Source organism: Monodelphis domestica, chromosome 7 (genome assembly GCF_027887165.1).
Source record: "Monodelphis domestica isolate mMonDom1 chromosome 7, mMonDom1.pri, whole genome shotgun sequence".
Taxonomy (NCBI): domain Eukaryota; kingdom Metazoa; phylum Chordata; class Mammalia; order Didelphimorphia; family Didelphidae; genus Monodelphis; species Monodelphis domestica.
Genome location: NC_077233.1, coordinates 257,974,714 through 257,999,013, shown reverse-complemented (window position 1 = coordinate 257,999,013; position 24,300 = coordinate 257,974,714). Strand labels below are relative to the sequence as shown.

General features: G+C 40.5%; 1 protein-coding gene across 2 annotated transcripts in view; it reads right to left on the bottom strand.

The window, feature by feature from the left end:
* Nucleotides 1–5,843: 5,843 nt before the first annotated feature.
* The window catches only part of APTX (aprataxin), a 31,740-nt gene continuing 13,283 nt past the window's right edge, over nt 5,844–24,300 (bottom strand). Inside the window, exons 4-9 of one of the 2 annotated variants that reach the window (XM_001373143.5) lie at nt 20,968–21,014; nt 17,542–17,868; nt 14,314–14,373; nt 12,861–13,087; nt 11,028–11,131; nt 5,844–7,290 (exon numbers count right to left, since the gene is read on the bottom strand). In XM_001373143.5, the coding sequence (XP_001373180.2) occupies nt 7,136–7,290; nt 11,028–11,131; nt 12,861–13,087; nt 14,314–14,373; nt 17,542–17,868; nt 20,968–21,014 (920 nt within the window). In that variant the 3' untranslated portion in view covers nt 5,844–7,135. The remainder of the gene's footprint in view (nt 7,291–11,027; nt 11,132–12,860; nt 13,088–14,313; nt 14,374–17,541; nt 17,869–20,967; nt 21,015–24,300) is intronic. The other variant, XM_056806674.1, reaches the window with a different exon arrangement.

Here is a 24,300-nt window from a genome sequence, read left to right as displayed (position 1 = left end):
ATGGATTATATTCCAAAGATCTAGTTTCTAAAGGAAAAGCTCATGGACGATGAATTGCAAAGGTTATATATCTTTTAGAAAAGCACCTTGGACAGGATATGGCCATAAAACAACTAATCTAGGGCAATATTGGCAATAATTTCAACGCATACAAGGTAAAAAGATTCTTTAAATTTTTGGTGAGAAAACAGTCCTGATGAACCACGATCTCATTGTGAAAAAATAAATCACAGTCCCTAGGATTTTAATATATTCTATACTTTAAAAGTCATCTCATTCAAAAGATTTACCTGAGAGTATAACAGAGGAAATATGGGCTTGTGGTTCTATCAGATGCTTAAAAGCTTGGGAGTGAGTAGCAGCAGAGACAGGGAAAAGGAGGGGAGAGGTAGAGGGATTCTTAACTTTCTAATCTCTGGTCGCCATTTATGAGCCTTGTGAGTGGGAAAAGGGGTTATTTATAAAAGGATTGGACTTGGGTGTTTAAGAGTGTGGTGGCCAGGAATTTAACTAATTCCAATGAGACTTACTTACAATTTATTTTCAAATTGTAGAAAGAGTGATGTAAGAAATCAGAGAGAGGATAAGGTAATCTTCACAGCCTCCCACTGCAACCCAGCAAGGGTCCATTCTGCTCTTCCACGTGAACACCCAAGACTGCTCTGCTACTCTTAACATAATATTGCCTATAAAAAGCCTTGTCAGAACATCCAAAACTGTTCAGAGTTTCTCTGAGGCCCAAACTATGGTTGAACATCATAATAAAGCCTATCCATAACTTTTGTGTTATTGTAAAGATGTATTTGGCAACAGTTACCAAGAGGAGCTATTTCTCCCATAACAGTAGAATGGAAAATCACCATTTTCTCCAAATACAAAGTTTTGCAGATTCATAAAACAAGGAGCTTTCCGCAAAGTTCCCCAAGCAACAAACTATAAGCATTTTACAAAGTTTATCAAACATCTCTGCTTGTTTAGCCTCATTAGTCTTTTAGGACTTTTTTTTTTCAACCAGTCAGTAAAAGAGAAAATCCATAGAAAATTGGCTGTTGTCTGGAACCAAAAACTGATCTAAGCCAAGTTTTCCAGGCCACATGGATATATTCCCCTCCCCCCCCCCTGGGATTTGGGGGCTGAGGTCAATGTGGCCTTGTTAATATCACCTGCCTTGACTTGTTGGTAGCTAAAAAAAAAAAGTGGTTTTCCTCTCCTTGAGAATCTCTGGGGGGGAGGGCAGCTGGGTAGCTCAGTGTGTTGAGAGCTAGGCCTAGAGACAGGAGGTCCTAGGTTCAAATCTGGCCTCAGATACTTCCTAGCTGTGTGACCCTGGGCAAGTCACTTGACCCCCATTGCCTAGCCCTTATCACTCTTCTGCCTTGGAACCAAATTTTAAAATTTATTTAAATTTATTTTTATTAAAAACCCTGACCTTCCATCTTGGGCTAGATGGAAGGTCAGGGTTTTTAATAAAAATAAATTTAAATAAAAATTTAAAAAAAGAATCTCTTAACTGTTAGTCATATTTCACATCATATCTTTGTTTTTATGTAGGACTTTGCTTTTACAACAATGACCGATATTAATATAATTATAGATTAATATAATTAAAATAATAAACCGAAGTGTGTTTTGCATGACAATAAAAAATGAAAAAAACAAAAACAAGACAACAAAAAAGATTCTCTTAAACCACAAGTGTTTCTCTCTCCCAGGCAGCCATCACTGGAGAAGGTAGACAGTCTTTTTATATATGCAGAGGTCTGCAAAACTCCCCAGGCTTTAAGTCTGATTACAGTGAAAAAGAAAGTGAAATTCTGTTTCTTTAATGAAGTCTTATTTCTACTCAAAGCCAAGGTTTTGAAAGCCAGATGCTAGTCTGAGCTCCCCAGACACTAGCTCGCCTCTGCTGCCACTTGGCGGCCCTGTGGTCCAGGTAAGGCGGGCTCCCTCGAACCCCCAAAGCTGAGCACACCTAAAGCCAGGGGCAAGGATCTGCTGGAGGTTCAGCCAGCCCCTTTGAGTGACAGACTGTCCGTCTAAGCCCAGGCTTTACTACAGTGGCCGGAGAGAGTCCGCTCCAGCGCTGATCTGTCCATGGAGCCAATATTTTGATCCGGGGACTCGGATTGCTTTTCCATAAAGATTTGCTGTTTTGTGGTAGCCCTTCTTGCCAGCGAATTAAGCGAGCAGATCTTTCCCCTTATCACCGGGTCGTCGTTGGCACGAGAGTACCTGGGACGCAGGGCTAGACTAACCTGGCTCTGGCTTCTTTGCACAGGCATGAAAACAACTCGGTTTTCACTGAAAAGTCCCCCAGGGCTCATAGCGTGATGATGGAGCACTGGCGGTCTGGGGTGGGGGGAGGGGTACCAGGCAGGGAGGGGGAACGCGGGGAAATGCCGCCTTTGGAGTCACTCACTTCCGGGGCGATTTAAAAGCGAGGCTGGCCAAGATGCCCTTTCCGGTCCTTAAACGGAGGGTCCCAGATCCCGTGTCCCAGGGGCGGGGGTGCGTGATTCTAGACAGAGAGGCTTCTCCCTTCTGGCTTGGGAAGGGGACGTCCAAGGATTACTCGTCGTGTTCCGGAAATCCTCTGCCAAAGTCCCTCCAGCCTTTGCGGGCAGGGCTCATTTCCTGGCCACCGTCCTCGTCCGGGTGCCTGGGGAGAGACCGGGACGGTTCCGTGGAAGCACACTTGGCTGCCGTTGGCCACTGTAAGGACTGGCCAAGGGAATTAAGCCAGCGAGCTTCCATCTCACGACTACAAGTGTGCCTGAGAGGCAGGGCTAGACTCCTCCGACTAGCCAGGCGCCGGTCTCTTTACGGGGTCAAAAACGCTCCTCTGGGGGGCAACGAGGTGCTTCAGTGGCTAGAGAGCCAGGACGGGAGACAGGAGGTGGCTCTGGGAAAGTCGCTTAGCCCTCCTTGCCTGGCCCTTTCTGCTCTTCTGTAGAAGCCCACGCTTACTGTTGAGTCTAAGAAAGTGAGTTTGTAAAAATGGTCCCTTGTGTAGCCAACCTCAGCTAGATTTATATAAGGGCTGGTGACCCGCTCCAAGATCTGGCAACAGACCTAGAGAACCTTCGTTTTTAATTTCAATAAATTTCCATGTAATTTCCCCCAAATTAAAGGATCCAAATTGTCTCCCTCCCTTCTTCCCTCTCCTCTCTGGGAACCAGCAAGCAACTCAATCTGTATATTATCATGCAAAACAGATTTCCATTTCCAACAGTATTCATTTTTATAAGTGAATAATAGTGTAAAACCCAAATCCCCAAACATATACCCAGTTAGACACGGGTTAGATCATAGGCTTCCATCTACATCTAACTCCACCATTTCTTTCTATGAAGATGGAGAGCATTTTTTCCCCATTAAGTCCCTCAGAATTGTCCCGGATCAGTGTATTGCTGATAATAGCTAAATAAAATAATCAATAATTAATTAAAATAAACCTCATAAAATAGAATACTCCTTGCAGAGAGAAACTAATTTCTACCTGCCTCAGTCTCCCCTAAATTTTAATCTTTACACCCTTCTGGAAGTGCGCTGGGGGCCAGTAAATGGCCTCAGGGGGCTGCATGTGGCCCGCAGGCTATAGTTTGGGGACCCCTGGTATACAGTGTTCTACTTGTTCTGTTCACTTCACTCTGCCTCAGTTCATGTAGATCTTTCCAGCTCTTCCTGAAATCATCCTGTTCATCATTCCTTACAGCATGATAATATTCCATCACCATCGTATGTCCCAATTTGTTCAGTCATTCCCCAATTGGAGGACATCCCTTTAGTTTCCGATTCTTTGCCACCACAAAAAGAACAGCTATAAATATTTTTGTACAAACAGGCTATTTCCCATTTCTAATGCCTTCGTTTCACAAATGAGGAAATGGAGGCTTCCAAGAGGTTCAATGACTTGCTCAATGCCCCAAAAGTAAATTAGCGGAGTTGGAATTTGGACAACAGATCTTGACTTCACAGGTAACAAACACTACTTCATCCTTAGCCGTTCCAAATGTACCTATGAGCCAGTCCCTATTCATCTGAACTTGGTGGTACTTTAGGTCATGGAGTCAAGACCATCCGAGTTCAAATATAGCCTCTCAGATGTTTCTTGGTCATGTGACCCAGGCAACTCACATAACCACTCTGTCTCAGTTTCCTTAACTGTAAAATGCAGATCATAACAGCATCTATTTCTCATGTTGGGAAGATTGAGATGTTTGTAAAGCACTCAGCATGGTATCTGGCACATAGTAGTCCCTTGATAAATTTGTTTCCTTTCTTCCAAGCTAGTCAGAGTAGTAAAAATGTAAATTTGTTCTCTAATTCCTACTGCCAATGTTTCTAGTACAATATTAAATAATAGGGGTGATAATGGGCATCCTTGTTTTACTCCTGATCTTATTGGGAAGGCTTCTAGTTTATCCCCATTGCAGATGATGTTTGCTGATGGTTTTAGATATATACTGTTTATTATTTTTAGGAATGACCCTTCTATTCCTATGCTTTCTAGTGTTTTCAATAGGAATGAGTGTTGTATTTTGTCAAAGGCTTTTTCTGCATCTATTGAGATAATCATGTGGTTTTTGTTGGTTTGCTTGTTTATATGGTCAATTATGTGGATGGTTTTCCTAATATTGAACCATCCTTGTATTCCTGGTATAAATACCACCCAATCATAATGAATAACCCTTGTGATCACTTGCTGGAGTCTTTTTACTAGTATCCTATTTAAGATTTTTGCATCTATATTCATTAAGAAGATTGGTCTGTGGTTTTCTTTCTCTGTTTTTGACCCGCCCAGCTTTGGAATCGGTACATATTTGTGTCATAAAAGGAATTTGGTAGAACTCCTTCTTTGCTTATTCTGTCAAATAGTTTGTATAGTATTGGGATTGGTTGTTTTTTGAATGTTTGATAGAATTCATTTGTGAATCTATCTTTTTAAAAAGAAAAAATTTCTTGGCAGAGATCCCCATTAAACTAGAATGCCTTTTACAGCATTACAAGATGCTCCTCTAATCGCTCAGTCCAGTATCAGCTTCCCTTTGAATGTGCTCAATTTTGGTTGATACTGGACTGAGCGATTTTTAAAAAGATCTTTATTAAAATGCTAGAATTATATCTTCATTTCCAATGATGTTGCTCTCTCCTTCCTTACTCAACAGACCATCACTTGTATCAAAAAATGATTTAAAAGTTCAGTAAAATCAAGGCATCAAACAGGTCACCAAAGTGTTAACTTTGAACTAACATTCTTAGGAATAGCTATTGATTTTTATATAAGTTGCCATATTAATGAAAATTCATTTTTCTCAAATTGGGTTTTTCTGAATACTGGATAGCAGTTATATGATCAGGTTTAGTCACTGGCAAATATTACAGGGATTTTTTTTAAAATCACTATTCTCTTGATCAACTGTGAGACTTAGCTATTCTCAACAATACAATGATCCAGGACAATTCTGAGGGACTTATGACAAAGAATGCTCTCCACCTCCACAGAAAGAACTGTTGGAGTTGAAATGCAGGTGAAAATATATGATTTTTCATTTGATTATTTGGGTTTGGGTTTTAGGGTTTTGGTTTTACAAGATTACTCACTTAACAAGAATATGGAAATGTTTTGCTTGATAATATGTGTATAACCCAGAAGGAATCACCTGCCAGCACCAGGATAGCGAAGGGAAGGGAAGGGAAGGGAAGGGAGGGAGAAAGATGTTTGATCACATAACAGGAAAACTTGTGTGGAAATTTATTACATGTAAAACAAAAAAAAAAACATATATATATAAACTATTCTTGATCAGACATGATAAAAAAAAAACTATAGCCCCCAAAAGTTTTTTATATGTCTTCATCAAAAATCTTTATTTTTTCGTTACTTTTAAAAATGAGAAACAATTAAAAATTAGTTTAGATACTATTAAGTTAATGTTACCTCCACATTTCTAATTGTCTGAGAAAAGAGTTCTGCGCACATTCTTCTTGCAATGACTCACTTCTAGAGATTCCAAACTTCCCACTGCCTTCCTGGTCTGTCCTTTTGAAGTCTCAACTATTAGGTCCTAAGACACGTTATAATTTATGTTATATTTTATCATTTATGTTATAATTTATAAACCACAACCCCCCCCATTACATGCAAAATTCCTTTAGTCTGAAGAAAAAGACATTTTCCTGAAGATTAACCTAAATTATTTCAATAGGCTCTGAATAACTAACATTTTAACAAATAATCTTTCTTATTATAACAGGGTCAGTAATCAGTGATCTAACAACCCTCAGTTATGCATAGTTTGGGAGTCACCTGAAGCTCTGAGGCATTGAAGGCCGAGTCCAGGGTCCCAAAGCCACTCAATACGCAGTGTTCCCAGGGCAGCCCCGTATTCTCGAAACCATCCTGCCTTATGAAGGATTATGGGAGAAAACATAGACTACAGCCCTCATCTGAAGAGGCGTGTCAGTGCTCTGACCACGCGCGGTAACAAAGCAGCGCAGGCTGCAGGTTCCAACCCTGCTTGGGTCACTGGGCTTTCTTTTGGCCCTGAGGAAGGTACAGCACAGTAGAAAAAATGGTGGACGCCAAGACTCAGCTCTGCCACTTAATTATGCGATCAGAGGCAAGTCATTTCACCATTTCTACTAGGGGAAAGACAATTTTAAATGTTGTCTCGATGACCTGCAGCGTCACATTCATCTACTGCAGAGAACCCACGATTTGTTCCGTTGGGCTGGACTCTTTGGGACCCCACAGCAAAGCTATGCAGTGGTCTCCCGTTTCCTTCTCCAGGATATCCTTGTGATGCAGACGAGGAACTGAGGCAAATAAAGGTTAAGTGACTTCTCCAGGGTCACACAATAGGTGTCTGAGGCCAGAGTTGCAGGCCAGCACTCTATCATCCCCTGCGCCAACCAAGCAGCCCTAGCCCATTATTGGCACGTGATTTCAATGTGACTACGCACCCATTTTCATGGCTGAAAGAATAAAGTATGCCTATTTTTTTTTACTCATTTTAATTAAACAAGTACCAGTTCTTCAGCTTCTGAAAAAAATCCAGAAAAGGTATCAGGAGTTTAATCCCAACACCTGGACTTCAGATTCTCTTCTTAAAAGTGATTATGTTCAATAAAATCACTTTGATCCATGTTTCCTGAGATGATCTTTCAGCTGGGGGATGGTGGGTTGCTGCTCCTTGCATATATGACAGCACAGGGGTAAGTTCAAAAAGTCAGATACTCCTTGTGGAATAATCACTTTTCCATGTTTCTTGATCATGTTTATTACATCTGTAGGAGAAAAAAGGGAGAGAGATTCTGACTACTCTTAACAGGATCAACGGGAGGGCTCAGGAACTCGCGGCATGAGGAACTTCTAAATACAGCATCGTGTTTTGGATTCCACTCACTACATCCTAGATTTCACGTGAGAAAAAAAATAACCTTCCTTGGTTCTGCACTTTCATCTCTTGCAACAGAAGACATGAAAGTTTTACGTGATAATAGATGTATAATCCAGATTGAATTATCTGTCAGCTCCGGGAGTGGAAAGGGAAGAAGGGAGGGAGATCATATAACTTGAGAAAACTTACATGGAAATTTGTTATTAAAATAAAAAATTAAAACTGAAAAAAGAGACGAAATTTCATTTATATTCTATTATTGTACTTTAAAATATCCTCCTTTCACAGCTGTGAGCAGAAGATGTATTTCTTAACCCAACAAAAGAGAAAGAAAATTCTAGAAGGTAAAATAAGTAACTGGTCACATGAAAAAGTTTCTGCACAAACAAAATTAATGCATCTGGGTAATAGGGGGAAACAGTCACACGAGAAAAGCCTCTAACCAAAAGCCATGCCCTGGAGGCAGGAGTTTCCAAAAACAGAACTGCAAACTATTAACTAATGTGAAATAGTGCTCAAAAGTCACTAAAACGAGGGAGGCCCAAATCGAAATAACCCTGAAGTTGACTTCATACCCTGCCAACTAGCAAAGATGACAAAAGTCAGGAGAGTCAGTGTTGGTGGGGACATGAAAAGAGGCACCCCGACACCTTACTATTTTTTTTAACCCTGACCTTCTTTTTTAGACGCTATACTGTGTATGGGCTCCAAGGCAGAAGCGTGGCAAGGACTGGGCAAGGGGGGAAAGTGACTTGCCCAGGGTCACACACTGGGAAGTGGGAGCCAGACTGAGCCCCAGACCTCCAAGTCTGGTGCGCTCTCTACTGAGCCACCTCACTGTGCCCCCCCTCACTGTGGATGGGAAGGCAATGGGGAATCACAAAAACTGGGTGACCGAATGGCCCATACTGACTCAGGGTGTCTGTTCCCAGGCGCTATACCCCAAGGAGGTGCCCGAGAAGCCGCAGGGCCACCAAAGCACTGGAGTGGCCCTTTTTGTGATAACAAAGAATTAGTCCCAAAGGAGATGCGCCGATGGGGGGTCGGCTAAACAGAGCGTATCACATACTGAGCTGTGCCGAACAATGACTTGCTTTGAGTAAAGAGAGGCACAGAAGTCTTCCGGGAGCTGCTGCAAGGTGCAGCGGGCAGAACCAAAGGAGCCCCACAGACACGCCGCCCACAACCGCCGCCACAAAGCAATGAACGCGGACGCTGCAGAATTACAGAAGACAAACGAAGGCGGAGGCGGAGGAACCATCCCTGCCCGCGGCCTTGCCGAGGAGAGGTCCGGGGGTGCCGCTCGGCACGTGCTCTCGGCCTTGCGGGTTTCTCTTCTCGGCTTCTTAGTGTTCTGTCCCCGGGATGATGACTGGGCAGCAGAAGGGGAGACCCTGGAAGACGTTTTAGTGATGCCAAAGAAAACACGAATGGATTTTAGACTGTTTTCCAGGTCCCGGGCCCGGACGGGAGACGCTCCAAGAGACTTCTAGCTAAGCTTCTCAAGGCAAAGGCTGTAGCAAGGGGCTTGAATGGGCTCAACAAGCACTCATCGGACGCTCGTGGGGATCCAGGGAAGGGCAAACATTGCTCCCAACCCCATGGGAGAGGGAGCCCATCAACGAGGAAGTGCGGAGAAGGCTGACGGCAGCCCGAGACGGAAGGCGGAGGCCTGGGGTTGGGAGTCCCTGGAGAGGTCGGAGAGGCCCGGCCAGGAGGGATGGAGTTTGAGGAGAGGGCGCTCAGGACATGGAAAGTGACCCCATGGGGAGACGGTGGCCAGGAGACCCACCGGCACCCCGCTGTCTGGCGCCTGGCGACGGGGAGCCCACACCACGGGAACACAAGAGGCAGCCCCTAGAGGTACTGCAGAGGTAGAATCGACAGGAGAAGGAGAGTTCAGGGACAAGAAAATATCCAGCCTGGGAGCCTGGAGAGCAGGGGCTGAGTCAGGAAAATGAGTTCAGATCTCTCTCAGGCACTCACCAGCTCGGTGAGCAAGTCACCTAACCTCCATCTGCCTCAGTTGTCCCCACTGTAAAATGGGGGGAATAATAGCCTCTACCTCGTAGGGTCATTGGGAGGATCAAATGAGAAAACAGTATAAAGTGCTTAGCACGGACCCTGGTACACAATAGGTGTCTAATGAATGCTTGTTCCCTTTTCTCCCTCTGGGAGGACTACGATGGCCTCAAGAGCAAGGGGGAAGGAGGCGGCGAAGGTGGCTCCACAGACAGGAGCCAGGGTTTGAGAAAGGAGATCCTGGGTTCAAATGGGAGCTGTCGCTTGACCCCCATCGCCTATTGATTCTAGATAGAGGGCAAGGGCTATTAAGAAAGAGAGAGCAGAGTGATAGGGAGGTCAGAAGAGGGGAGGATCCAGTGGGGGACACAGAGCTGAGTGTAAGCCGTCCAAATGCCCCGGAGAGGATCTCCGAGCTCCTAGCGGCGGCTGAGTCCCCCAGGAAAAGAGCAGACCGAGAAAAGGCGCGGGACGGCGGCCCTCGGATAAAGCCCAGCCCCGGGAGGGAGGAAGCCCCCAGCAAGCTCTAGACTGAGGGATCAGGGCCTGCAGGGCGGCCCCCGCCGCAGGCCGCCTTCTCCCCAAGGTCAGCCCTGAAAAGCACCTGGTGATGGAAATCAGTGAGGGCTGCTGAAGGCAAGGGAGCCCTGGTTCAGCCTGGCATCTCCGTGGAAAAGAGGGACGAGGGGAGAGAGCGGGAGGAGGAGGCGCTCTCGGCCAGGGTCTCCAGGGCAGAGGACGCATCCCAACAACAGAATTTCTTCTACCCTCACAACAGCGAGGTCTGAGCTCCAAAGAGGAGGAGATGAAGCCAGAACCAGAAGCAGGAAGACTAGTCTGAGAAGGGGCTCAGCTTCTCCCAGACGGCTCCCCTCTGCCCTTTATGGGACTAATAAACTTTCTACTCTAACCATAAGTTCACTGTTCAAACAACAGCCAATTCCTGATGATCCATCCTAGCCCAGGAGGAGCAAGAGAGGCAACCCAATAAAGCCACACACACACTTATATGCAACCACTTCTACAACAGCATTCCAGAGAAGGGAGCCCCACGCAAGAAGCAGAGGATTCCCCAAGCGGGTAACGGCTCCCTCACTTCAAAACAAAATACAACTCACACCACACATGCCACATCTGGGGAATGAAAGAATCTACCAGCCAGTAGGCAGTTCCTTCCTTTCGTTTCTCTCTCCCCCTTTTTTCCTCCCTTACCTTCCTTTTTAGAATTGATACTAAACGCTTGCTCCCAGGCAGAAGAGCAGTAAGGGGTAAGCTACTGGGGTTATTAGGTTGCCCAGGGTCACACAGCTAAAAGTGTCTAAAGCAAGACTTGAACCCAGGTCCTCCCAACTTCCAGGCTTGGCTCTCTATCCTGCTGAGCCACTTAGTTGCACCATTCTTTCAAATGGTCAATTAGAAAAAAAATCAAGCCTAACCCAAATATCTGGATAGTCCTTTAGGGCTTGTTCATTTGGAGAAAACAGAAGATAGCACATGTACTTTGTAGGAGGAAGAGTTATACCATGATTTAAATTCAGGCATATAATTAAAATACAAGAAAACAGAAAATTAAACAAACATTAAAAACAAGAAGTTGCTTACCTTCCGACTCAAGGAAGTATTCTGTATTGAAGGAATTCCAGTGTTTTTTATTCCTAAGGCATGGAGAATCAAAATCCTGACTGATCACATGAAGATGCAAGTGGCTACATGAGGAGAAAGTGGGGAAAAGAAAAGAAAACCAAGTTATTTTAAATGCAGTTTTAACAAATTTAAAATAATTATTAGGATATGATGATAACTAGCATTAATATAGCATGCTAAAGCTTGGAAATCACTACACATATATTATCTCATTTAATTCTCACAATAGCCCTATGAGGTGAGTGCTGTTATTATCCCCATTTTACAGATGAGGAAACTTAGGCTAAGAAAAGTGATTTGTCCAGCATCATTTAGCTAGTGTTTGAGGTAGGACTCAAACTTTTAATCTTCCTGATTCCAAGTCTAAGCCTGTCTACCACACCACCTAGCTTCCTCAATATTTTTCTAGTATTTAAATGGTTTCTTTAAATTAAAGTGAGAGGCAGCTAGATAACTCAGTGGAGAGAGAAGCAAGCAGTTAAGGTCCTGGGTTCAAATCTTGTCTTAGACACTTCATAGCTGTGTGACCCATAACTCACTCCCATTGCCTAGCTCTTGCTGCTCTTTTGTCTTAGAATTGAATCAAAGATGGAAGGGGTAAGAGTTTTAAAAGAATGTGAATGTTATTGTGCTATTAAAAAAACATGATGAATATGAAGAATTCAGAGAAACTTAGGAAAACTTGTATGATGAACTGATAAATGGAAAAAATAAGCAGAATCAGAATGACTACAATAATATAAAGGAAAACAGAATTCAAAACTCGGACATTTATAAGAGATGACACCAAACATCCCACAGAATGTAGCTTACTGCCTATGGATAGGCAATGATAACACCATCTGTCAAATCCTTTCTTTGCCTCTCTGAAGAGAATTCCCCTCCCAACCTCCAGTTTTATCCCTGATGAAAACTTGCAGACTGCCACAATGCTGCTCAGCCAGCCTAGGATACCGCCTCCCTCGGCTTCCTTTATAGAAAGCTGGACCTGGACTCTGCCTGGAGCCACTTGGGATGCTACCTGTCCATCTAGCTTCTCGCACACCACTCAGATCCCCTCTCCAGCACACCAGTTGGGATGGAACTCAAAAAGACCACTAAAAAATAAGTAGGTGAGGCAAGGGACTTTTTATTTGAATGCTGCATCTTTTTAAGTTTTCATCTGCAGCTCTGCCTGGTTTCAATTCCATGGAACAAGATACCCCTGTAGTGGGTACCCTGGTGTCTCCTCCTATTTCCTTTCCGACCCCTTTTTGTATGTGGTCTCCCCCCATTAGACTGTAAGCATCTTGAGGGCAGGATCTGTCTTTTCTTTTCCTTATTTGTATCCTCGGCACTTAGCTGGTATATGTTAGATGCTTAAGAAGCACTTATTTAAATGTCTCTGGAGTAGAAATTCGCTGGTCACTGGTTAAAGGTCTCAAACTGAGGGTTCCAACAGTGGAGTTAAAGACTACAAATAGTCTAGAGACAGTGAATGTCTTAGCACCGTGTCCCTTTTCTGCTACCACTCTACTGCTCTTGCTGCAGGATCAGAAAGGGTTGCACAGGGGATGCCGTTTTGCATATTTCTGTTTTATGGGTTGTTTTATGTGAGGGTGGTTGCCATGACCAAATAATTTATCGCCAAATGGCCAGAATATCAGTGATGGGGCTTCTCTGTATTTGGCGAGGCTAATCTCCAAAAAGCTGCCACTTATATCTGCCTAAAACATGGCCAGGAATCAGAAAATCATCACGATGGTTGTTCAGTAGAACTAAGTGGCAACCCGCACCACCAGAAAACCTTACTTCATGCTGGGAACAGCGTGGTAACCCAATCGAAACCGCACACGTTTAGATTCTACACATCGATCAATCATCTTTCCTCCTACGGTCTGCATGTGTCTGAGAAGCTTTACATGTTTTTGGTTTAGATTCTTCAAACTGGAAATGGAGTCCCACGGTAGCACAAGCCAGTGGTATTGAGCTTTGGGAAATTTATCATTAATCACAACTACTCGGTCATCTCTGTAAACCTAGTATAGAGGAATACAAAAACACAGCACACAATAAACAAATGAAATTTCTTGTTTACTAGTGGAATCTGCCTGGATCCACTTTATTTGATAGCTCTCCATTTTAGCCTCTCACATAGTACTCTCATTCCCTCCAGCACATCATTTGGGACAGACTCAAGATAACTAAAAAGTAAAATGCTGAGGAAAAGGATTGTTTATTGAACATATATACATAAAAGGCCAGTCAAAAAGTTCTTCAATAGGAATATTTAAAAAGAATCTATCCTTTCCATACATTACTGTAGTCAATATGTACAAAATATAAATGGAAATAATACAAAAAGAAACAACATTGTGTGACAACAATGACCAAAGTGGGCCTAGAGAAGAGTTGCAAGGGAAGCATGTTTATTATTTTATAGAACTGGTTTCCCCCTTTAAAAAAAAATCTTTGTTACAAGAGATAAATCTGAAAGGCAGAGGAGGTATTCCAGAAATGAATGTGATATATAAGCAAAAAAGCATCAATAAAAATAAGGTAAAAATTTAAAAATGAAAATGAATCTGGAATCCCTCATAAAAATGTTTTATTATTCACATAGAGGAAAAGATATTCTATTAATAATCAAAATACACTGACTGGCTCTTTATAAATGCATTATTATATGTTCATACACAACTCTTTTAATAGGGTTCTTAGGATATGTGCACACACATGCAAAATTCTCCATAGGACATTTTAAAATTATCAAACTTTAATTGGAAAGGCTAATCTTACAGAATAAACAATGAGATAACCAGTAGAGATTATACTTTAAAAATTCAGCAGAGTAAATCCTAATAGACTAAACATTTTCATTTAAATGCCGAACAGGCATCTAATAAAATAGCCCCTGTGGTACTAATGACTATTTCATTTTTTCAAATAATTCTGCAGCAGAAGTGTTTTCTTTTTAAATAAAGTTACCAAAAATAAAAAAAGTAGTCAGAAATCCCAATCACTGAAGCCACATTTAGCCTAGAAGCGAAACCCATCAAATGCTGCATCACTACAGCTCTCCTGACCCCTTCAGAGGAATCAAACCTATCAGGAGGTGATAGACCTGGAAAATTCACCTGCTTTCCATAGAATAGAGTCATTTTTCTTACTCTATTCCACTGGGAGTACAGATGGTTCTCACTTCTGTGAGATGGTTATGTATGAAAAGAACTAAAAATATTTCAAAAATAGCGCTTCATCTTACCTGCATTCTACGGTCATACATAGAAATTGTCAAGCCTTGACTCCAATGCCCAAAGGATGCCTACCATATGAAAGAGAATAGTGTTCAAAAAATAGGGTTTACAAAGACTCTTCCCTCACAACACAAGCTTTTTTGTTAACAATCCTCAAGCAAATACTGGATTTCTAGTTGTTCCACTATCATTTTCCAATAACCATTCTTTTTGTCACAAAAAAGCTTTACTGTTCACAAAAAAGTAAAAATTAGCAATCATGAGTATTCCTGTCTTTTTCATTAAATTCACACTTCTGAACCTTAATGATACATAAAATTCTGGCATAAGGACAAAATTGAGATAATGACAGCTTTCCTAACTGTCAACAGCTTAATTAACTTTCTCAGAGAATGTAATTGAAAGGGAAGTTTATTTGGGTGTTGCTGGGAAGTACTTATATGAAAACCAAATTTTATTAATATATTTTAAACTAATCTTAATGTCACACTGTGGGGAAAAACAATCAAAAGGTAGAACTTCTTAAATATCTGAAAATCTCGGTCAACTGGAAATTTTAGCTATGCCATTATCCTATTTTTAAACCTGACTATTTTAAAGGATCTGAAAATTTTCAAAAGGCAAATCACCCTCCAAGAAACTGTTCAAAATAATCAATAATCAAATAAATACAAATTCAAAAAATTCTAAGTGATCAACTCACACTCATCAAATGGGTGTTACTAACATAAAAGATGTAAGAATCAATGGTGAATGCACTATGGGAAACTAGCCATGCTAATTCATCACTGCTCAGTTGTGACTTGGACCAAATGCTCTAAAAGCAAATTGAAATTATCTAAGAAAAGTTTCTAAATTAATCATGCTCTTTAACCCCAAACAATGCCATCTATTGGATTTATACCCCAAAGTGATAACTGACTTTTAACAAACTATGTGTTTAAAAATATCATGGCTGCTTTCAGAAAAATTTGGAAAGATCTGCAAGAACTGATACAGAATGAAATAAGCAGAACTTTGAGAATACTGTACAATGATCAACTGTGAAAACTTGGCTACTCTAAGCAATGGATCTCGGACAATCCTGAAAGACTTATGACAGATACTTGCTGGAGTCATCTTCACCATCAGTGTATTTATGGTTTTAGTTTGGGATGTTTGGTCTTGCATGAGTGTGCTCTTAAACAATGACCAATATGGAAGTGTGTCTTATATGAAAATAAAAATAAAATTTAAAAAATATATTTCATGGCAACACTATTTATAATAGCAAACAATTTATAAACAAACTACATGATCCAATAATGCATTTGTGGTGGAGCTGCAAATTTATCCAACTATGGTAGAAAACAATTAGGAATCATGTTAAGAAAGTACTAAAATGAGGCTCTACAAACAAATAAAATTAAATGAGGTACTGAGGGTATGGACACAAAATGTAATTCATGTTTTTGGTCCCCCCTTCCCCCCAGATAGATGCTGGTTAGCTTTTCTTTTTATCTCTTTTCTTTATTCTTTAAGATGACTCTCTGGGAAAATAAAGGGAGAGAACAGTAAGAAATCTAAGTTACATAAAAACAATGTCAACAAACATTAACATTTTTTTAAAACTGTGAACCCATGAAATTGAAAAGCTATTTTACAGAGAGCACTAATTAACCTCTAGAATAAGAAGGGAAGTAGCTGAATGGGAAAAAAATTTTTGGTATCAAATATCTCTGATAAGGGTTTAGGTATCCTATATATAAACAATAAATATGAATAAGGCTAATAGCTACCATTCCTTAGTAGATAAATGGTCAATGGATATGAACAAGTAGTTCTCAAAATAAGAACTGCAAAGTATTCACGAGCACATAAAAAGAGCTCCAAATCACTAATAATAAGAAAAAGGCAAATCAAAATAACTCTGAGAACTTTCACTTTATACCCTGCAAATGGGCAAAAATGACAAAAATAGGCAATAGTCAATGTTGGAGAGGTTGTGGAAAGACAAGCCCACCAATACATATTGGTAGAGCTGTGAAATGGTACACCCATTTTCAAAAGCAATTTGGAATTATGCAAATAAAGAGGCTAAAATGTCCCTACCCTTTGAACCAGAGATTTTGTTACTGGACTTCTACTCCAAAAAAGCCAACAACAACAACAAAAAAAGTCCCCATAAATTCCAAAATATTTAAGCAGCCTTTGGATGATAGCTAAGAATTGGAAACAAAATAGCTTTCTATCAATTGGGGAATAGCTAAACCAAAATGTAATAGAAAACTACTGTGGTGTAAGAAATGTGTGATAAACACAGTGAAGCACAAAAAGATCTCTATGATCTGATTCAATGTGACGTAAGCAGAACCAAGAAAACAATATTCACAGTAACTATAACAATGTAAGTGGAAAGAATTTCACATCAAAAATCAAAAGTAAATTTTAGTCACAAATTGTAAAGATCAAAAAGGACTTAAATGAAGTTTAGATTAGTAGAATGTTATAAGTGATCCCCAAATCACCCCTTTAATAGAGCTGGGGGGGGGTCCACAGTTGTTAGACATTACACATGTTTTTGTACTTTTTCATTGTATTGATCCATTGTGCTGACTTTTCTTTCCTTTTGATAAAATTTTTTTTGTCATATGAGATGACTCTCAGGGAGGCAAAGGGGAAAGGATACATGGCGTACCATAGGGATGATGTAAGAAACAGAAAATATAAATACATTTTTTTAGGAAATTGTAGTTTATGACTATAATGGAATGTCATGTTATAAGAAACAACAAATAGAATTTAGAAAAACATGGCAAGATTTATACCAAGTGTGCCAAGTGAAGAAAGCAGAGCCAAAAGAGCATTAGACCCAATGACAACAATTCTAAATGAGTAAATTGGTCAAATACAATAAACAATACATTTGAAATTAAAGCACACATCCTTTCTATTAACAAATGGGAAACTTGAAAAGTGAGAGAGGGAACATATGCTATCAGTAAAATTCACTATCATGTGGTTTTCCTTCACACTCTGAGAGAAATTTATTTTGTGAATGCTATGGGATATGCCTATGTCAAAACAAAATGTGTCAATAGAACCTAAAAAAAATCCTCCCACCCTCATGTTTAATCTTCATGAGGGAAAAAATTTACTTATTTTAGCAATTAAGAGAGAAAACCCAAAGATTTCCTTGCCACAAGCAATTAACATTCTTGTCATTACCACCTAGTTACCTCAAACCATTCACCTACCTTTTTATGGGAAGGTTTTTCCCCCTTCAAAAGATCTGGGACAGATCTGGTGCTGGTTGGCGGCTTAAGAGCTGAAGTACCCTCTGAACAGTCCAAGGGCTCTGCTTCCACCTTTCCTGATTTAATCTCCTCATCAGTTTCATTGTCATCACAAGGCCTCTTCCTCTTCCTTTCTCCTCCTGAAACAGGTTTCTCAGTTTCTTCTACAAATTGTACAGTGTAAGGGTAAAGTTCATTCACAATGTGGAGAATCTGTCCTGGCTTTAGCATTACCTCCTGGTCTTTCCCAATAATTACTGAGTCAACACTGGTTGGATTGATTCCCATCTATGAAAGAAAGAACATTGAGAGTTTCCTAAGATATACAAATATACCTAGGTTGCATATACCAGTACTTTTTGATAACAGAGAGAAGAAATGAAAATATTTTTTAATCTAAACAATTACTTTTATTCCCAGAAAACTAAAGAGGATGGGCAATAGGAAGGCTATAAAGGAAGGGAAAGATTTGATTTTAAAGTTTATTAGCTTAAATCCAAGGGTCTCTATCTAAAGGCAACTGCTCATAAGGTTATATTATTTTTTTTACTAATCCTTAGAATTGTAATCTTCCTAGGACAACTCCTCTCCCCTGTTGGGAAGAGACAGAGGCAAGATAAAAAAAAAATGCATGTTACCACGTGCTGTTACAGTTCAACACAGAGCCTGACCCAACAGAGATAAGACCTAGAGTGGAAGTGCTGAGGTAAAGTCCTTTCCTGGACTTGTTATGCTGATCATTTAGCCTCTTGGCATGCCCAGGAATTCTCTACAACCAAAAAGTGTGGAGCAGGTGCCCATTTGTATTGATATTAGTAGTTCCTCACCAGATGCTCTCTACCCTGTTATATGGTCAAGCTAAAAAACAACAACAAAAAAACCTAGCAGAGGTAGGGCTGGTAGAAAGGGTAAAAGGGGGCACATGTCTGTGTGTACTTGTCAAAGTAATTAAAGCAAGAAATAACTAGCAGGCAGATCAGTGCAGTCAGGGTAGATTTGAAACAACCTTCCAGAATAATAGTGATAAACTGCATTTGAAGAGTGCTTTACATTTACACGTGTACTTGCCATCTTTCAGCCTCACAGAGATTTTATTAGAAGTAAAGATGATAATCACATAACTTCGGAAAACTTATGTGGAAATTTGTTATTACATGTAATTGATAAGAATAATTTAATTTTAAAAAATTTCAAACTCATGAAGGAAAAGAATTAAAAAATTAAAATTAAAAGCCAGAGAGGATTATCAGTTTTCCTTTTAAAAAAAATCAACAAGCCTCTGGCTAGTGCAAGCATTTGTTTTGTCACTATGCGTGTTTGTAATAAGGCCCTTCCCTTGCCTTCTCTAGGTGTAGGAAGGGGAAAGATAAGAGGGAGAAGAACATAAACCTGAAATAAAATTCAATGAAAAAAAGTAAATATAACAACCTGATTTCAGGTAATTGTTATATTTTCATAGTTCCAGTCTGTTCCAATAGCCTCTGAGTAGGACAAAAGGCTGGGGTTGTTCATCAGAATTACATAACACTTGGGAAATAACTACTGTGTTTCCCAGGTATGGAAAAACTAGTTCCCAACACTGCCTATCTCTAGCCAAAAAAAAATCTGCTTGGCTTGGAGAGAAGGAGAGAGGTATTAAATGCTCTGGGGCCATGTCCAATGATTGGGAGAACATTGAGCTCAGGGTTCAGATTAAGGTAAAAGAAAAATCTTTTCTTTGCCAAATAGCTTAAGCAAATCTGATGCACTGCAGCAACATGAAAAGGATTTAGGGGTACATGTATGTGTGTACTTCTCAGTTTATAGAAGCCCCTATTGAGAGGAATGAATTCCAGAAGTTCACCTATAAGATGATTACTTGAAACTCAAAATATTTTTGCATCTAGAAAGAAAAATTTAATTGTGGCTGAACTAAGACTATTGGAGGAAAATAGGATTTTGTAAATTTTCTTCTGTTTCAACATTCTATCTTTATTGGCTGGGTTACCAATTGCTGGGTAGCAATCCCTCTTTCACCTCTCCAACTGTTATCATTAATATTCTATGAGCCTTGGCGTGGCACTTCTTTCCTTCCCTAAAGCTTACTCAAGGCTGAGATATGTGCTTTGCACTCAGAGGCTAGATATTTAAATAAAATTTACTGGCGAGTACTAAAACAAACCCCAGAAGTGCAGAATGGAATTGGAAAACGGATATATTTGTGCCTTCCTTGTTTGTAAGCCCGGACCAGTCCAAGAAGCAGCTCTGCCAATTCACCTCCCCACCTTGTTCACTGCCTACTCCCCACTACTTTCTCCAGCTCCAGTCAATATCCTCCTCGGCCATACCACCAGTAACAGGTTCACCCAAAGACCATTCTAGTTACAACACATGCCATATACATGTCACTTGCCCAACAACAAGAAGGGAAGTCATTTCTTCATGGAAGAACAGAGAATTCTTACTTTGATTTGATTCACTATTGGAAATGCCCAAATCACTCCCCCTCCTGAAAAGGGGGCTCCCCATGACCTTTAGGATAAATACAAATTACTCTGTTTGGTATTTAGCCAAGGTTTTACATTACTCCCCCCACCAAACACTAGCAGGTTCTGGCCAAATTGGCTGACTTGCTGACCATAACACACCATCTTAAGGCCTTTGAAGAGGCTATCTCTGTCTGTCCCTCTGGCCTAGAAGGTTCTTCCTCTTCACCTCCCCCCTTCTTGGAATCTCAAGCTCTCCTTAAAGGTCAGGCCATCTCCTTCAAAAGGCCTTTCCTAATTCCCCCTAGGTGCACCCCTACGTGAATACGTAAGATGTAAGCACTTTGAGGGTAGAGATTGTTTCATTAATTTTAATTGAATCCTTAGAACATAATTCAATGCTTGGCAAAGTACTTAAATGATTATTTGATGGTAAAGTATTTCATGAGAACAGAATGAACAAAATGGAACCATATTCAAAAAACATTTAAGAAAACCAAGTGAAAGGCACCATGATAGAGTCCAGGAACTGCCCCTCATCTCCAAACCACCCCCACCCAAAGTCCTTACTCTTAGGGTCATCATTCAATATTAAAATTCTATAAATGAAGGTAAACTCCAAATGGCAACAAAGACTTAAATCAAAAGCACTGGAGAATTTTGTACTAATTTATAAAACTAATCTTTCATATAAACAAAATGAAAAATAACTGGAGTCTAAGGTTATGTGTACTATTGGCCAAAGATACACCTTCTATATTGTTTTCTTTAACTGTTTTGAGTGCTCAATATATTGTAAGTGATTCAAATATTAAGGACACAGGGCATTTAAATAATTTGTCCCAACGAAACTGAATAAATTTAAAAGGATTTAAAAAAGCAAAATGTTCAATAAACCCAAGTAAATCAAAAAAGCACATACCTGCTTTACTTTGACATAGCCCTTATTGCATTCCGCTTTCAGATGTACTGAAAGAAATGAAAATAAATTAATACTTAAGTACATAACTTGTTTCTACTTTTCCTGAAGTAGAAAAGCTAACGTAGTATGGGAATATGACTCAATGTGGTCCCACAAGATTTTTCCAAATCACTCCCTAAATGGAAAGGCTGAATAATCACCATTCTATTAAGTTGTTTTTTTAAACCCTTCCCTTCTGAGAATCGATACTAAGAATAGGTTTCAAGGCAGAAGGGCAGTAAGGGCTAGGCAAATGGGGTAAGTGACTTGTCCACGGTCACACAGCTAGGAAGTGTCAGGCAAAATAAGAACCCGGAACCTCTCATCTGACTGTTCCCCTCCATGAGTCTTTTAAAGTCTTTTTAATAAGCAGCACAAGTAGAGTTTCAGAATTTCTGCTATTGGCTGAAGGCCCCAAAAGACAAAGGCCCAAACTCACATGACAATTTTTCAGAGAAACAAAAAGCTACTGAAAGCTGCACTTTTGCACTTTGGGTGTGAAGATAAAACAATTAAACAATTCTCTTGTGATTTCACTGTGCTGCTCCTTACTCTCACACCTCACTAGATAAAGCCAGGCTCTACCAAAAGGCTGAAGAATAGCATTACGAGCAGAGGGCCAACCCTGCTTCCAGTTTCCAATCCAGCTCCCAAAGCTGCCATTCTTGGAAGCACCCACATGGAAATGCAGCCTGGCAGCCGTGGTTATAGGTACCATCTCCTGTACAGCTAGAAAAATGGGAAAGGAAACTTCTTCCAAAGTCTCTGCAACTGTCAAATGTTCAACATCAGAAACAGATATGGTTTCATCATCAGAAAGGAGACTAACTAAAATCAGAACTGTGTGCATGACATTCCACAGGCCAACTGGGCTTCCCTGTCTATCCTGAAGCCAAGGCCTCCTAGAAATGCTGACTCCTCAGGTTAAAATACAAGCTCCTGGGGGGCATCTGGGTGGCTCAGTGGATTGAGAGCCAGGTCTAGAGACGGGAGGTCCTTGGTTCAAATCTGGCCTTACACACTTCCCAGCTGTGTGACCCTGGGCAAGTCACTTAACTCCTCTTGCCTCCTTACCACTCTTTTGCCTTGGAACCAATACAAAGTATTGATTCCAAGATGAAAGGTAAGGGTTTTTATAAAAATAAAAAAATAAAAAGAATACAAGCTCCTGGAAGGCAGACCTGGCTTGCTTTTCTCCAGCACCTAGCACAGTGCCTTTGTACATAGTAAGTGCCTAGCAAATGCTTTTCCATTCAGGGACCTAGCAGGGTGTGCAGCACTTGGTCACATTTCCCCAGGCTAAGGAAATCGCACAGAACAATGGTATTTTGCAGTGGCTAGGTAGTACCAGTGGATAGAGTGCCAAAACTAGAGTCAGAAGTATCTGGGCTCAACGAGGGGATGCCCATCAATTGGGGAATGGCTGAACAAACTGTGGTATATGTTGGTGATGGAATACTATTGTGCTAAAAGGAATAATAAAGTGGAGGAGTTCCATGGAGACTGGAACAACCTCCAGGAAGTGATGCAGAGCGAGAGGAGCAGAACTAGGAGAACATTGTACACAGAGACTAATACACTGTGGTATAATCGAACGTAATGGACTTCTCCATTAGTGGTGGTGTAATGTCCCTGAACAACTTGCAGGGATCTAGGAGAAAAACACTATCCATAAGCAGAGGACAAACTGAGGGAGTAGAAACACCGAGGAAAAGCAACTGCCTGACTACAATGGCTGAGGGGATATGACAGAGGAGAGACTCTAAACGAACACTCTGATGCAAATACTAACAACATGGCAATGGGTTCGAATCAAGAACACATGTGATACCCAGTGGACTTACGCGTCGGCTACGGGGGGTGGGAGGGAGGAAAAGAAAATGATCTTTGTCTTTAATGAATAATGCATGGAAATGATCAAATAAAATACTATTTAAAAAAAAGAAGAAGAAGAAACACAAGACAAGATGAAAGATTATTCATAAAGGATTTAATAAAGTCAAAATGTTAAAAAAAAACAAAAAAAAGAAGTATCTGGGCTCAAATCTGGCCTCAGACACTTCTTAGCTGTATGATCCTGGGCAAGTCAATTAACCCCCATTGCCTAGCCCTTACTGATCTACTGCCTTGAAACCAATAGTTGGTATTGATTCTTACGAAGATAATAAGGGATTAAAAAACAAACAAAAAAAAAGATGGTAGTATTCCTTTAAAAAAAATCAAACCTTTGATTTTAGGACCTTGGGGGTTCTATCACAAATGTAACATTGTTATTCTCTATAGAAAAAGCCTATGCAGTTCACAGTATAGAAAAACAACATGAAGTCTCTCTATTAAGCAGAATAATTTGTTCCAGAATCTCACAGTTTTTAGGCTGGTAAATTGGCATTATAAACATTCACATTATCTACTGCTAATAGTCTTCTGAAGGTATGCTTTTCATTTATATAATAGCAGAATTTAGTTTACAGCAATGAAAAGAGGTCTATTAAGTGTTTAATACAGAAACCTAAGAAAGGAAATGATTCCGAGAACAAGAGACTACATTATTATAAAAACATCATTTTACAGTTATTAGCAGCGTTAAGACCTTTAGGAGAGAAGTCTATATGAGATTGTCATTCAGGGAAGAATTTGTACTTTATCAATAGTACACGTGTAGTCTCCCTGAAGTATCACCTTACTACTAAGCTTTAATGTCAGCCCACTGGCGAGGTGTAATCGATTCAATGAAGGTTCATTTGATGAGAGGTCATGGGATCCTCCATTTGGAGCTGGAAGTTACCTTCAAGATCATCTAGCCCCGCTTTGGCTAGAGGTGTAGTGGATGGGGTGCTGTACGTGAAGGCAAGAAGACCTGAGTTTGAATCATGCTTCACTAGCTCCTCAAGCTAATTATGTGATTTCTGGAAGCAATTATTAAAACCTCTCAGCCTCAGTTTTCAGTCAAATGGGGATGATGATGGACTCTACCTCAGAGGGTTGTTGTGAGACTCAAAGAAATGAATGAATATAAAGTGCTTTGTGAACCTTAAAGTGCTATGGAAATGCCAGCATTCTTTTTTTTGCAGATGAGAAAGCTGAGTTCCAGAGAGGTCAAATGATTTGCTCAAGGTCCTCCAGAGACAGTGACAGGACTGCGATTTAAACATCATTCTCTGACTCTTAAGTTCTCTTCTAGTGTATCATGATGCAATCGGTATCCTCTCAGAGCAAAAGGTTTATTTCTAGTTTTTAAGCAACCTAGTACAATAGTTGGATTCAAATGACAGTAACTATCTCATATAGGTCACT